Raw genomic sequence first — 12987 nt, 5'->3', positions numbered from 1 at the left:
AATTTATGCAGAGAACGGTAAATGTTCATTAAATATACTATGTGATTACGACTGTATTTCTTCATGCTTTTCACTCCAATATATTTATACCTTTGTTTCGAAAATGCATTACATTCAATCAATTGGCAATACCCAAGATCCAGTGGTTATACAGTCGTTGGCAATGTATGGTCTGTTTATTTTCATTAAATTATGACAAATCCGTGTTTTATCAAATATCAAATCAATGCTGATATCGAGGAACAACATAAGTTTGACTAATTCAGTATTTTAATACACAGATGAAATCGACAAGGACTTTATTGTCGTTAATCGCCAGCTGCACATGCACATTACCATACGAATACCACACACACCAACAGACTAATGACAAGTCATTCTTTTTCAATGCATAGACATTTCATTTAAGTGTCTATTTCCATAGAAAGCTTGTATCGTTCATTAACAAAGAGAGTGCCTTATTAAATGGTTTGTAAAACTTTTCCAACATCAGTCTTGTCTCGTTGAGCATATCTCCTATCCGTTTGTTTGATCGACTTCTTTGATTAAGATGTTCACTATTGGTTTCACTGGTACCGAAGTCACCTGAAAGTAAAATACATGTATAGTTCAATAATAAAATCCATTGTTTTTATTAAACTTAAAATTTAATTAATCTTAAATTAATTTAGGTTAATCTTACACGTTTACATCAACCAGCTTGGATAAGATATATACATAGAGAAAACGCTAAAATTGATGTACGGCGTGGTGCTGTACATTCTGCATATTTCAAATGTCTCCAAATTACATTTAAAATATAATGCAGTATCTATATTTTCACTCACTGTTGCCATCTTAAGAAAAACTTAATTTTGTGCATTCCATTGCCTGCCCTACTACAAAGGTTTAAGAATGTGGCCTGCTGCCCATATGGTATGTTCATTAGATGCGATTAAACTTAATATTTCCCTCTTTTCTAATGATCTGTCTTCTTTCTAATGTCTCAATTAACAATGTCGCAAGTTTAGCCTTTAGTTGGGCATCCGCCCCTGTGAGGAAGGCTTTAGTTTATACACTTTGGCCTAGACATACGAAAGTCTCAACGATGCACTTCCTGCTTTACTCTCAGAATTACTGTAGCACTATGAAGACGGCTACATGGATATATTTCAGCCTCCCTAAAAGACACATTGGAAGGCTGTCCTTAACAAAACCCTAGTTGTTAAAGCTTATCAATAAGAACCAAAATAATCAGCACGACTCATATATGTTATAGTTTCAATCATTGGGGCAACTGAGACAAAGTCTTATGGTGAGCTATTGCAGTTACCTTCGTCGTGCGTCCGTAAAGAATTTAACATTTTCGACTTATTAAAACTCCTTATCTGATTTCAGTGTTTTGCATCCATGACCTACGGTGAACTAATATGGTAGCAGCATATGCCCTTCATGAATGAAACCATCTTAAGGCTCTTTAAGGGGCTGATGGGCGGGCAAAAAAGCGGTCAAATTGACTCGGATTTCAAAACTCTTTAGACATGGTAGAATCAAAAGCTCTTTACGAAAACTGTGAATTTCATGCCCCCAGGTCTCACATTACTCCTCGGATGCTGTGACATCAAGCATAAATGTTAAACATGCATCTTTTCCAATATGAATACATACTGATCACCAAAATGATACACTACATTAACCCACATGTAAACGTAGTTCAAGTTTAACATATAATATCTAATATATACATGTGATTTTGTTATGGATACTCGAATGTCTTCCATATTTTCGTAACGTTTTAAAGATAAGTTTGTAATAAGTTAAATATGAATATTTTCCAAATATATCTACACTAAAGCAAAAATATCTAAATAATCCACAGATCCTTAACAAAACAAAACAAAGGGAGATAATATTATTGTTTCACAAGATTAATGACAGCTTCTTTGTAAAGTATGATCAGTATTAGTGTCATGTTCCTAAATGAAAACAGCATTAATATAAACAGTACTGTTAACGGACATCAAAAAACATCTTTTTACACATGATCAAGGAAATATATTTCCCAATGAATTCATGGTAAAGACCAAATCCTTCCTCATAAGAATACTGGACTCATGTTGTCTCGTATTGATTTCTAATGAAGATTATACGGGGGATTAAAAGTACTTTAATCATACAGATCAAGCAAAGAGTCAGATATCAATTAAAAGTAATGTCATCATTTAAAATACTAACTTCAAACAAACACAAATACTTACGTAAACCTAAGAACTTGAAAATTTTTGACATGACCACTGATTGGTTCGTGGAGAAATTGTCTAAAGAAATGACAAGTAGTTGTTTCCGGGGGAAAACGTCCATCCAGTCTTTAAGGAATACCGCATATAATCCAATTTGTAGCCGAACGTGTACTGACATGTCCTTCAACAAATGTAATTGTTCCATCAATCGTTGACATTTGACACATACATTTCATAGATTAATTCAGTATATTTAATTGTTGAATAATGAAAATATACATCTATTTGCCTTTTTTTCTTGGAAGGGTTATTTACGATATTTACACAAATCCCCTTCACCAAACAAAGTTTATTCATCCATACAGAAACTTTTAAAAAAAGGAATACCAACATGGCAGCATAATCATAATTCAAACTCAAATCCCGTAATAACTAGGGCAACATAGGAACAAAAGGAAGATGTACACGTAGACTCCTGAAAAATTACAAGGAGAATAAGATAAGGTGTTCCGGAAGAGTAAGCATCCCCTGCTTCATCCACGACATTCGCCATGTTGACCTTGGTCAATCCAAGTAATGTAACTTTCTCAAATAAGAGCACGGTATACAATAATCAAACCAACAGGCAATCTAGCAAGCATCAAGTACGTCCAGCTTCATGTCACACAAATAAATAGAATATTTCTCAATGAAATCACTATGGTAACCATCAAATTTCTCCACTACTTTAATGGGAAATGGCCCCTGAATATCGAATCAACTATGACATGTAAATACCATAGGTAGGAGATGCAGGATTATTGCTATCCAGAAATGGAAAATTCTCAATATAAAATAATGCAATATATTTGTTTAACGTGGCCATTGCAGCCAGATGACGCAGCAGTGCCACGCAGTCTAATATAGTGTTCCTCACGTTGTCTACGGAAGGGTATGCTTAGTATGGGACTATTTGTACGATAGTTTTTTTTTCCAAATTCACACATTCATCGACAGTATGGAATGATCTGGGAGGTTGAAAGGTTGATACAGACATTGATTCTCTTAATGATATACGTATGACCGAGGTTTGTCCAAATCCCTTCATCCAACGGAAAGAGATTCTTAGAGATTTTCATGTATTGTCCGTTCTTGTCCCCGACCCACTGTCTCCTGGACATAAGATTCATCGTTTAGGTTTATCGGTTATGATAACGAAGGGGTCTTCAAAATCATTTTAAGTCATCTAAGTCTCAAGTAACTTATTGCGATTGTCTGTCGTGCGAATTGAATAACTGACATTTTATTTTGTTTTCAATTATCACTGAATAAACTTGGGTTGCATAATCCTTTGGAGAGGGGAAATAAAGTTGTTAAAATATGTCATCATATCCCAAGTCAGGTTACAGGCTCCTTTATATTTCCTGTAATCTAGTACTATGGAAGCTTTTCCTTCAAACAACCCTATGAAAAACCGTTTGTAAAACGCTCAGTCATGAAACTACTGATTGTTCTTTCTATGAAATGAAAACATCGTGTTGTTATATGTTCATTTCAAAACATTTTATTAATACAAAGTATTAATAGGATTAGACAGCAGGCTAGTGCCTATATAAGTCTTCTCCTGGGACAACACAGGTGGTCAATTACAGTTACACTGAGCAGATTCAAACACACATACATACTCCCTCTCTTTCACACTCACAAACCTACATACTTACATGTACATGTATAGCATACAGTAACTTACAGTGGATACATACATACAAACACACATATAGACATACATATATACACACACCCTCACACGCACATACACACCCTCTCTCCCATACGCACCCTCACACACACATACAGATAAATACACAGAGAAACCTGTGTTGTTATATGTTCACACAAACATCAATTCCTATAACTCAGCGTAAGACGCAGCTTTTCACAATCAGAAGCTGAAAGCAGTTATTAAGTTATTGAGATATGTAATTTAGAAATATTCAATATTTCTTCCATCATACTTTTCATTTTATTTGAGTTATTCAGCTTATATCTTAGATTATTTCACCAGCTATTACTTCTGTTAATTAAAGAAAGTATAAGATTAATAGTTTTCTCAATATGACTATAAAAACAAGTTTAAGTTTACGTCCTTCAATATATTTGAGGTCAACTTAATTTGATATCATTTTGCTTTTGTTAAAGACAATATCACTTTCACTGACATTAATACTACGAATGTCCAGGAAATTATATGTTTTTTTGTTAAGTTGATACATTTGGTAGGTTTATGAATTTTGCTTCTCTCTGCGATGTTTCGGAAATTATCTTATTATACTTTTCCTTCTGTTTGCTCACCTACGGGCAGAATTGTTTTCCCATCTTAACCTTTTTGTATTACACCTTATGGCGGAATTGATTCCCATCTAAACAAATTGTAAATATTGGTATAACGGTAACTAATGTATAAATTTTAATGTCTGTCGTTAATTGCAATAAACGTCAAAATTCAAATCAGATTACAGTGTTGTAGCTTTAAGGTATTAGTTGTATTAGTCATAAAAGAGATAGCTGATAGAACGTAATCATCGGTAAAATATGGGAGAGTACCTTATTTTGATGCAGTCATCCGAATCCGAATCGATCTATCTAGGTGTGTTAGATACATTTTCAACATACATGCCTCGAAGCTTCTTGTTACTTGTTCAGTGAAACCAATATTAGAACATCTATCACAGGTAAAACCCACTCAACCGTAAATTAAAGTCCTGCGGTATGAATAGAACAACCTGATGTGTAAGATATCATAACCTTAGTAAGATTCCTGTCCAATGTTTATCCCCTCTCAATACCTACTGGTCAAGCTCTGATACTTTCACAATGGTCTTCTTTTCCTACCACCCTTATCCCTTAACATTCCACTTGAAAATTATTCCACAACACCAAGTCGGCCACATAATAACCTCTACAAAGCTATTTCTTTTACCAATATCAACATTTCCAACTTTTCCAAATACTACGCTTATTCATAAACAAATCTACATGGGTGTGAACAGTTAAGTGACGCCAGAAATTAAAAAAAAGTAGGGGCATTGTTAAGGTGAACAATTTACAGAGTGACAGACAAACATGGAAAAAAGAGACTTAAGTCTGGACACTATAAATATATCAACACTAGCACCTTACTAGCAAATTACTGTTAACACGCTGTCCTTCAGATGATACTTAAAATGGAAATTTCAAACGATAAAGATCCCTCTGCGTTTCTTCGAAAAAGAGCAGGCAGAGGTTAGTGATAGGTTAGCAATATAGATTTTTTGAAGTGTATTATCACCTTAATTTCGCTTTTTCCATATTAGTTCAAGGGAATCGTCTTCAACGTTTTAGTTTTGTAACAGGTCTGATACTAAAGACGGCCCGTCTCTACCTCTGTAAGCCATGTATCACACTTTCTCCCATCACTTCATACTATTCTATTTCTCTCTATTCATGCCATATCACGTCTGCTGGAAGGTCATAAGGACATCATAGTGGACGTTAAACCCGTTACATAGATAAATAAAAAGGAAATGTGATGTATGAACTCAGCTAATCAAGTGACCAAGCCAATCTGTATATGGACCTGTATGACCCGTAATACAGATTTAGGTCTAACAGTTCATATGGATCTTTCCCAAAGATTTATATATTATCATGAATCAACATTTGGTCATGTAAATGAATTGCTTTGTTTTATTTATCTTATATACAGGGACATATTTGGTTTACAGTTAAGATAAAGCCGGTACATACATTTTTGGAATCACTTCCATTGGAAATAACTCAGACTTGATCAGAGTTATTATAAATATATCGGTGGCAGGTTTCAGATTCAGAATCATAGAACTGAACAATTTCAGATAATTCAATGATTTTTTAGTATTTCGCAAATATTTGATTAGATGAGCGATCTGGAAACAACCAGGTTAGTTTGTGTGTCGCAGGTGACCGTTAAGTCTTCTGACGCCTGTGTTTGGTTGGGGTTCATTGAATTATATTTTGAAACGCGGAGACTTTATTACGATGTTTTGTAACAGTTAACTGTAATGTCTGAACTCATTAATCCCAGTGTATTATGTATCCCTTTCCCTTTCTAACAAGTCGTGCCCGTTACATTTTAGAAACTAACCGATCTAATTAATCCCTCCTCTGTTACTCTCCGCATATGACAACATTCCATAATAGTGCTTTTGGAATAAATACTTTTTTTACAAGGATTCATCCATTTCAGTTATATGGGGTGTCATTTTGTGAATACTACTGTCACCCTACATTGCACATAGGTTTGTAATCAAAATATCTGGATCGCTGTCTAGGAGTTGTAAATAATGCACAATTGTCACATTGAGACCATGTATTATTAGGCCAGCTTTCAATTATATGTATTACCCCCTCTTTGAATACTGTAAGACGACTCGGAAACTCAAGGTATGACATCAATAAACCGACCTGTTACCACAGGTGAAAATAGATATCATGACTTTATTGAGGAATGCCCTCGTTTTACTTACTGAGGTTATTCTTGTTTAAGTGTTTGTAAAGCACAACTAGTGACCTTCTAGTTAGAGTTATTAAAGAGCACAACAGGGGACCTTTGTGGTAGTGAAGATACAACACGCTAAACTGTGGCTTTGTTCAAGTGTAGTGAATGCACACAGAAGGATATACTTAGATTTTTATTGTAATGGTTGCACACTGAAGGTTCCCTTATTTTATTTCAGTTTCACTGAGGCACGGTAAAGGGGGCCCTTGGTTTAGTACAGTAAAATATACTTAATGATGTCCTTGATTCAGTATAGTTACAAGACAATCAAGGATTTCCTGGTTTCAATGTTATTAAGACACACACTTTGGTGCTCTTGGTTTTAGTGCAATAAACGCACACGAGACCCATCAGACTTGTATTGCTAACTTGGTATAGTTAACAATAAAAAATGGAATTTATCTTACCCCTATCTCTCCACCCTCCGTTAGACCCCATTCCGCTGCCTCCCGGGGTTTGAGTCATTTTAGAGAATTCTCTATATTTTCCATATACTGGTACCGCCTTTCAGACCCCATAAGGCAGAAAACTGAACTTCATATCCCAGCGAAGTAAAACTCATACAAAAATGAGTCCTCAACACAAAAAGGTGGCATGAAACATCCATCTGGGGCGTATTATCTATGCCATTGAAGCGAATGATTAGCCTTTGTAAGTAAGTCGACGAGTTATTGAAAACAGTATTACTCACTTTGTAATAAGCACAGTGACGAAGGCTGTTTTTTGTCAAACAATTATTAACTGAATGCACTGCATGAGTAACTTTATCGTTGAACATTTGTACCGACTTTTGTTGATGTTTGTTGAAAAAAAGATAATCAGAATACAACCTGTAAAGGAAAAAAACACAAAATAGTATGAAGACTAAATGTCGTATATAAGATTAAAAGAGCATACACAATTTAAAGGTCAACTTAAATTGTAGACATTGGCAGTCGTGTATTCAGCAAACTTAATTTAGATTGCACTTCAAAGCCTCTGTCACAGATGTATTCCAAAGTATGTAGCCAATATGTGGCTTACTGCAGATTTCGCGTATTGATGCAAGTATCTTGCTAATATCCTCATCATGATTTTACAAAAACAAAAAAATAACAAAAAATCAATGCTTAAATATCCATAGTGGTTAAACAATGGTTATTCAATATGGTTAAACATAGCGCTTTTATCTCTTTATATAGCATAAAACCATTAAGTGAAGTGTTAACAATGTGAATGAACTTTTTGAAATGACATTATGCATTCCATAATATAATTGAAATGAAACTTGTAAGTGTAAGTGTTAGTTCAACCATTAACCCTGTACAAACCGATCGACTGGATTTCGAAGGATGACCAATAACTTCACATCCGGTAGTATATGACGTATAAAGTGGGCGTTAAGTATCCTAGGCACCTTGTCATTCTCATTTCCCGGGTATTCCCACCACCAATGGTGATCCCATAAGGTTGACTGACTACCTTCTCCTGCACAAAACATGGAATTAATCACATATTACTTATCATAATGCATTTGTTTGCTTAACTCGACGTTATCCATACCTCGGTGTTTCAGGATACCCGATTGTGGCTCAAAATATCAAACTAGTTTGTACACGGTCGGGAGATACCGTATCTTTGCTAGCATACTTTTCCTATTATAATCAAAGTTCCCGTACGCGCACCTGCCCAGTGCCAATGGTACTGACGGTACGAATGTGACGTGTAGCGATGAAGAGTAATCAATTTTGTAAAACGACCTTTGAAGGTCATAGGGGTCAAATATCGAAATCCTGAAACGACTTCTTCCTCAGAACCAAAAGGCCCAGGGTACTGAAACTGGTAGTATACTGGGATGAAGGGCTGAACAATTTCGACAAATAAAAGTCTTGTCTTGTCTTGTTGAAGGTAATTAAATCTATAATCATAAAACTGCGATTTAAAGTTCATTTTTAAACTTACCTGTAACGATTCGTTCCTTCTCTGACTTATTAGAAATGTGTAATGTTTCTGCCACATAACTAAAATGGTCCCCATATTCTGTGAACGATTGCGGCAGCAATGTTGCTATACAAATAAAAATAAATGAAAATAGTTATTTAAAAAAAACAAACGTTTTATAACTCATACTGCATACTCGACGCTCTTCCGAAATGAACTCACATATTGAACAGTTAAAACATTGAATTTGTAAGTCAGTGAACCTTCAAACCTATACGTATATTTTTCACTCGCCTCCCTTCGTCTGGTTTACATTTTCCGAACTCGCCTTTTAGATTCCACAGTTTTAACCCTTAGCATCACTAACAAGTCGTAAAACTGAACGATCCACCTGTTGTAATGCTGAATTTATTGACTATGCCTATCTTTAGATCAAGCGTTGTTTGGTATTTGCATATCGATTGGATATATGAAAATAGATACTTACAGTTGCAGTAGGGTAGTTGGAGATCTGAAAAGAAAATAACATTTTTAATCCATATTTCGTAGAAAAATGGACACCGGAATTCCCTTAATATTCACTTAGAGATGCACTACTACAAAAACCTATCTACGGCCAAATTTTGAACAACAATATCCCGTCCACACAAACATCATATCCCTATTGCACAATATATATGTTACATGTGATGGAACAAACTTAATAAGCCATTATCTGCAAATACAAATGCCCCATTATTATGACCCCGGGTTTATATGTTTTAACGTCGTATTAACAGCTAGGGTCATTATGCTTGTGACATTGTGCACCATTCGGTTTCAACTCTTCATTTTAATTAACGAATTCTCAATCACCGATAATTCAAGAATAACGATATTGGGCCTGTTACCTACTGGGATAAAGTGCTACCAAGTTGCTGGATATGAATGACCCTGACCCACTTTTAAGATTGCTTATGTCTAAAATACATCTCAGTACCCAACATGTCCTTGATATTGGTATTGGACCTGTGGTATGCTGAGATAACGGACTACCAAAATCTTCCAATCAGATGAGTCATTCTCTAGGTCAGGGGGATCAAACAACTTCCGTAGCGTGTAAGGTTGGAGGACTGCATAATCTACTTTTGGACTTAACGTCATAAGCAACAATGATGTTAAAAAACCTTCTTCTCAATCGATAACTCTGGTGTCCCTATATTAGACCAATTTCATCCTTAACATCTCCTTAAGACTCAATAACTAAAAGCATTACCTGCTCTGAGTATGATGCGATCGGATGGGCACTATACTGCAGTTTGGTAGCACTAGAAAACAGGCCTTTGTTCCGCACTGTCAAAAGGAGACTTTCGGGGAAATAGTGAAGCCTTTCAAAACATTAGTGCACTCAACTCGCATCTAAAGGGAGGTCGTCATTATTTGCGCCTAGATGTTTATAGGACGTTAGGAAATGTAAAATCAAAACAAAATATGTTTGAATTCATGAAGGATGTACTACTTTATCTTTTTAATTCTAATGTTGTCTGGATAAATTTGAATTTCAGCTTCAATTCTTTCGATTCCGAAGTGACTTAAAGGACATGCAATATATAGGTTTTAGACTAGTGGACAAATGTATAGAGAATTATCCATGTACTCTGGGTAACTGATGCCAAGGGCTGGATCGTGCTGTAGACATGATATATGGGAAAATGGCATCTAAATATGTTACTGATACTCGTTTTGTTCGAAGGAGAATACAGATAAATTCCTGACGTTGACGTTAAAAAATCTGTAGTTCATAATGACGAATCATCCGGTACACATTCATGATTTTTTGGCCTTTAGATTTATTTAGATACTTGACACTAATTCAAATACTGCAAAATTATCTCTTTTCGTTGGGCTCAAATTTGATTGTTTTAAATTCACTATATTTTGGACAGTTGGTTTAGTGGATAAGTATATCTCTATCAACGCACTTATGCTAAACAGTTTGTGGGTTACAAGTAACCACGAAAACAAAAAATCTTAATGATAATAAACTTTATTCATTAAGGTTATAAAATATGTTTAGCCAACGGCTAATCTCCCACATGGTCCTCTGGGTAGTATAATACTGTTAGTTAAAATCTACAAAGTTACATACATGAATCGAGTTTAAAAAACAAACTACAGATTAAACAACAATTGGATTTTTTAAAATACATCTTATCATAGACATTAATTAGAATTATCACAGAATGCAAAATTACTCGTGCAAAACCATTTCATCAATTAAATGGCAGGTGCCTAATATACATACATGCTAATATATCAAACAGATAAGAATTGACATATTTATACGCTAATATAGCATAGTCTAAAATTTAGGTCAATATAGTGGTAAAAATGTTGAATAAGAATGTCAAATATATCACAGAGAGATATAAGGCTTAGATATAAGGTGTTGAATAAGTTTTCTTTTAAAAGCGGAAAAACAGTGGACAAACTTAATATCTTTGGGTAAAATATTCCATTCATTAATACTGTCAGTAAGAAATTGTTTAGAATGAAACACAGTTCTATGTTTTGGCACTTGGAAATTGTTTTCAGAAGCATATCTAGTATTCATGCTGTGACCATTCCGCAATAGTGATATATTGTTTGACAAATATTCTGGAACAGTCTGGTGATAACGTTTAAATAACATGCACAGCCTTCTAAATTTGAAATACATATTAATTGGCATCCATCTAAGTTGTTGAAATATTACACTGGAAGGTGCGTTAATAGGTACATTTAAAATAATACGGGCTGTCTGCGTCTGAGCTTTGAGTTTTCCCATTAATTTTGTGTTGCAACCTGACCACACAATACTACAATATAAAAAATGTGGGGAAAACACAAGAATTGAAAAACCTAAGTTTACCTTCAGTAGGTAGATATGGACTAATGCGTCGTAATAAACCAATTCTTGTCTAATCCTAGATACAACAGATGTAATATGACTTGACCACATTAGTCCATTATCAACGTTTACAGCAACCATCAAACTTGTTATATTATCACCAAAAAGTAAAATGGTAAGTCAGACTATATGATACAGACCAACATCTTTCAGATAACCTAGCATTTTATTTTTTGAAAAGGCGGGTCTTTAGACTTGTAACGTTACGATTAACAAAGTCTCGAGTTGTAAATGTAAAAATTTTATATATCTTTTTTGTTTTGTTAATTTTTAAAAGGATGAACGAAAGATCCAAATTTCAATGTCTGATTTTACCATCTCATGAAGTGGAAAGTCAACTTCAGGTGATTTCAAGAGCCAAGATGAAATTTCTATCATTCCAAATGACTGAATTTGGTCAATATTTTTGTTTTGTAAAAGCGTGGAAATCTGAATACCGAATGGAGGAATGTTCTTTGGTTTGTTTCAAAACCAGGTTTTATACTTTAGATCAAATACAAGTGAAAAAGCAGGATTTGAAGGATTTTGCTTTAGCTGAATGGTGTATTGCAAAGCCAACTGATTTCGTTGGCTATATAGTGATGGTTCTTTAGCCTTTACCTAGAGGCTTGCTGTAGGTGTGTCCTAAAAGATCCGAGAGCGAGCCTCACGCCCTGGTGATGAACAGTGTCTAATAATTTGAGATATTGGCAGATCCATACACAATGGAACCGTAGTTTAATTTTCATCTAATAAGATCTCTATAAAGTCTTAGCAAAACAAAAACGAAAATAAATTATCCACGAAAATAAGTGAATTTGCGGTATATGTCTGTGTTTTCGTGCCATTACGACTATTCTTATACTTACAGCGACAGTGTCGACATCTTGCCCACCAATGCGGTTCCTTTAAAAAGCCCGATATGATATCTGGATGTTGCATAATACGGCTATACAGACTGGTACTGCCGCTTTTGGGTTGGCCAATCAACAGAAAGTATGGAAGGCAGCGGAGGGTGGTGTTCTTTTTTCTGTCGCCGGAATACATCTTACAACGCCTCCTTGTGTCCACATACTTATCATCACTGCAGATACGTTCCATCCAAATCTTTCTTCGGTTATTGTCATCATCATACCAACAGGGGTTTTTCATGTCGGGAAGAAATACAGGAGGTTTCTACAAAAACAACAAGATAACAAACATGTAAGTATATAAATATTACAAATTCAAATTCAATGATTATGGGGCAAATTATGAACAATAGAAAAAATTACATGCGGACTGAAAAGTACCATAACCAGGGGTTCTGGAAAAATACGCGTATTTTACTTCATCGACGACAACCGCATTTTGAACCTTCGTCAATCAAAGAAAGTAATGTCACG

At 34.9% G+C, this 12987-nt stretch overlaps 1 protein-coding gene across 1 annotated transcript; it reads right to left on the bottom strand.

Moving 5' to 3' along the window:
* Positions 1–412: 412 nt before the first annotated feature.
* LOC132548491 (carbohydrate sulfotransferase 15-like) lies at positions 413–12754 on the bottom strand. Its single transcript, XM_060212358.1, has 7 exons — positions 12472–12754; positions 9182–9205; positions 8716–8820; positions 8085–8241; positions 7466–7604; positions 2238–2400; positions 413–585 (listed from the first exon to the last, which is right to left on the bottom strand). Exons 1-7 carry the CDS (start codon positions 12752–12754, stop codon positions 413–415), a joined length of 1044 nt encoding a protein of 347 aa, XP_060068341.1.
* Positions 12755–12987: the final 233 nt, after the last annotated feature.

This window comes from Ylistrum balloti, unplaced genomic scaffold (genome assembly GCF_031769215.1).
Source record: "Ylistrum balloti isolate Yb309-2 unplaced genomic scaffold, AGI_CSIRO_Ybal_v1 Utg369616, whole genome shotgun sequence".
Classification (NCBI taxonomy): domain Eukaryota; kingdom Metazoa; phylum Mollusca; class Bivalvia; order Pectinida; family Pectinidae; genus Ylistrum; species Ylistrum balloti.
This window is presented reverse-complemented; position numbering and strand designations above follow the sequence as displayed.

Bases quoted from the DNA above. Each gene is read 5' to 3' on its own strand.
- LOC132548491 (XM_060212358.1), bottom strand. From the start codon at position 12,754: ATGAAAAACCCCTGTTGGTATGATGATGACAATAACCGAAGAAAGATT. The intron at 9,206-12,471 runs GTAAGTATAAGA...TTTTCTTTTCAG, and splicing joins AAGATGTCGACACTGTCGCT to ATCTCCAACTACCCTACTGC. The intron at 8,242-8,715 runs GTAAGTTTAAAA...TGTTTTGTGCAG, and splicing joins GAAGGAACGAATCGTTACAG to GAGAAGGTAGTCAGTCAACC.